At 47.9% G+C, this 2,500-nt stretch overlaps 1 protein-coding gene across 1 annotated transcript in view; it reads left to right on the forward strand.

Moving 5' to 3' along the window:
- gpat2 (glycerol-3-phosphate acyltransferase 2, mitochondrial) overlaps nt 1-2,500 on the forward strand; it is an 81,994-nt gene that overhangs the window by 56,725 nt on the left and 22,769 nt on the right. Inside the window, exon 11 of the mRNA XM_076271286.1 lies at nt 26-108. Within this exon, the coding sequence (XP_076127401.1) occupies nt 26-108 (83 nt within the window). The remainder of the gene's footprint in view (nt 1-25; nt 109-2,500) is intronic.

Genomic DNA, 2,500 nt, shown 5'->3' on the forward strand with positions numbered 1-2,500 from the left:
CTCTCTCTGGCTCTCTCTATTGCAGGAGATGAGTGACACAGGCCGCTGTCGTGTGGACAGAGGGCGCCCCCTACAGGAGCTGCTGCTGCCCACCATCCTCAACCACAGGTCACCCCCCCACCTCCCTCCCTCTCTGTTTCTCTTAGACTTTCTTAGTCTCTATCGGTTTCTTTCTATCACTCCTTAAACTTGCTCTCTTTCTGTCCATCTCTGTCCCCCAGTCGCTAGAATTCATCCTCTCTTTTACTTCTTCCTCCAGTCGCTAGAATTTGGAATAAAGTATCTCTCTCTCTCTATCTCTCTCGTTTGCTCTTCCTGTGTGTGTGTGTGTGTGTGTGTGTGTGTGTTGTCGGTGTGTGTATGTGTGTGTGTGAGAGAGAGAGAGAGTATAAGAGAGAGAGAGAGACTGAGAGTTTCCCTGTTATTTTCTTTGAACAGAGCATCATTAGAGGTTTTTCAAAATGAACTGAACTAGTTTGGTTCCCCTGCTGGGACAGATGCTCAATACAACACAAACACATACATACACACACACACACAGAGACACACATACAGTCACCGCAGATGTAGATATCTGTCTGTCACTATCTTCCCCTGTCTGTCTTCATCCCTTTCACTCTCTGAGTCTCTTTTGCTCTTCGGTGCCTGTTTGTCTTCATCTATCTCCAGATGGCCTCACACAGTCACACACACACACATACACACATTGTTACTCACTCACTGCCACTCACAATCACCTCGTTTTCTGTATTTTGTTTAGTGTAACTGTATTGTAAGTACTGTATGCACTTGCTTGTCAACACTACCTGTTGGACCCTCTCTGTCGCTATAGTGATGTAGATAGAGACCTCAACACTACCTGTTGGACCCTCTCTGTCTCTATAGTGATAGAGTTCCTTCATTTTAGAGTTCCAGAGGGTCTTTGATCTCTGTCTATTGCTCCCACTCACACACACACACTCACACACTCATACACACACTCACACACAGACACGCCCATACACACACACACACACATACATACATACAGACAGACAGACAGATAGACAGACACGTGCACACACACGCCCCTACACACACACACACGCCCCTACACACACACACACACGCCCCTACACACACACACGCACACACACATGCACACACACACACACGAACACACACACACACACACACACAGACAGACACGCGAACATAAACAGACACACACACACACACACACACACACACACACACAACGCGCACATAAACACACACACACACACACACACACACACACACACACACACACATGACGCGCACATAAACAGACACACACACACACACACACACACGACGCGCACATAAACAGACACACACACTAGCCTTTTCCTTCCTATCCGACTGCTCCTGCTGCGGGTTTAATAGTCAGTTTGTGTGTGTGCTGTCTCAATGTGAGCCTGGCAGTGGGCAGCACAACAGCGGGCACAATATCCAGTGTCCAGCACCATCCATATCACCCCCCGCTACGCCCATGCCCACATTCCCTTCCCCTGTGGCCATTCAATAGCACGGCATGTGGATGAAACATGCTTTCCAGAACAGGCTGGCCATTACTAGACACATGAGTTCCTGTGTTATGTGTGACAACACACACACACACACACACACACACACACACACACACACACACAGTGTATTTATTAATTTACGATATTCATTCATTTGTGTGTGCGCTTATTCCTCATTTTGTTGTCAATTTATTGTGCCGTTGTGGTCCCGTGTGTGTAGGGGAGCCTGGAGATCCACTCAGTAAAAAAGAGAACAGACACTCCAGCTAAACTCATTTATTTGGGGCGGATAGTGCCCACACGTACTTCAAAACGTGATGGCAGAAAAACAAACTCGCGTTAAACGGGCAACAATAACTCTGCACTTAATCAGCCGTGTGCCAGCCAGGCGCGGAGCAGATCATATTCTTTCACAAGTCCCTCGTCGGAAAGCGCATTCTCCCCCGCCACTTCACTCTGGCCTCTATTAGCAGAAGAAAAGCAGTCGAGAGGGGGGGCGGGGGGGTCGTCATCTCCCCTGCAGTCACTGATATTGTTTTGCGTTGTTGTGATGATACCGGCCGGTGTTGGCTGCAGCGAGCGAATGCTAAAGTGCTCTGAGCGCCATGGAGGATTAGATGAATTTCCCGCTCCCTTGTGAGGCAGCTTGGTGATAAGGTATTGTCTTTCGTTGGACAGTCGGGAGGAGTGGGGAGAAGAGAGATAGGCCCTGGGCTCCGGAGAGGAGCGTAAATTAGATTCCCCCTATGCAGCGTTCGTCTGACTTGTCTTCTAAAAGCGGTTATTTTCTCCCCGCCCAAATCTCTTCTTTTCTTCCTTCTTTTTTTTTTCTTATTTCTCCCTTGTTTTGTTTCAGCGTTTCCATTAATGGCTTTGATTTACACCAACGCAAGCTTTTACCATCACGTTGATTCTTCTGTGATCTCCTTTCTGCGTCAAGGCATTATTTT

The sequence above is a fragment of the Alosa pseudoharengus genome, unplaced genomic scaffold (genome assembly GCF_046254945.1).
Source record: "Alosa pseudoharengus isolate Yale_2024_CS ecotype anadromous, Long Island Sound unplaced genomic scaffold, YU_APseudo_1.1 YU_APseudo_1.1_scf_6, whole genome shotgun sequence".
Classification (NCBI taxonomy): domain Eukaryota; kingdom Metazoa; phylum Chordata; class Actinopteri; order Clupeiformes; family Clupeidae; genus Alosa; species Alosa pseudoharengus.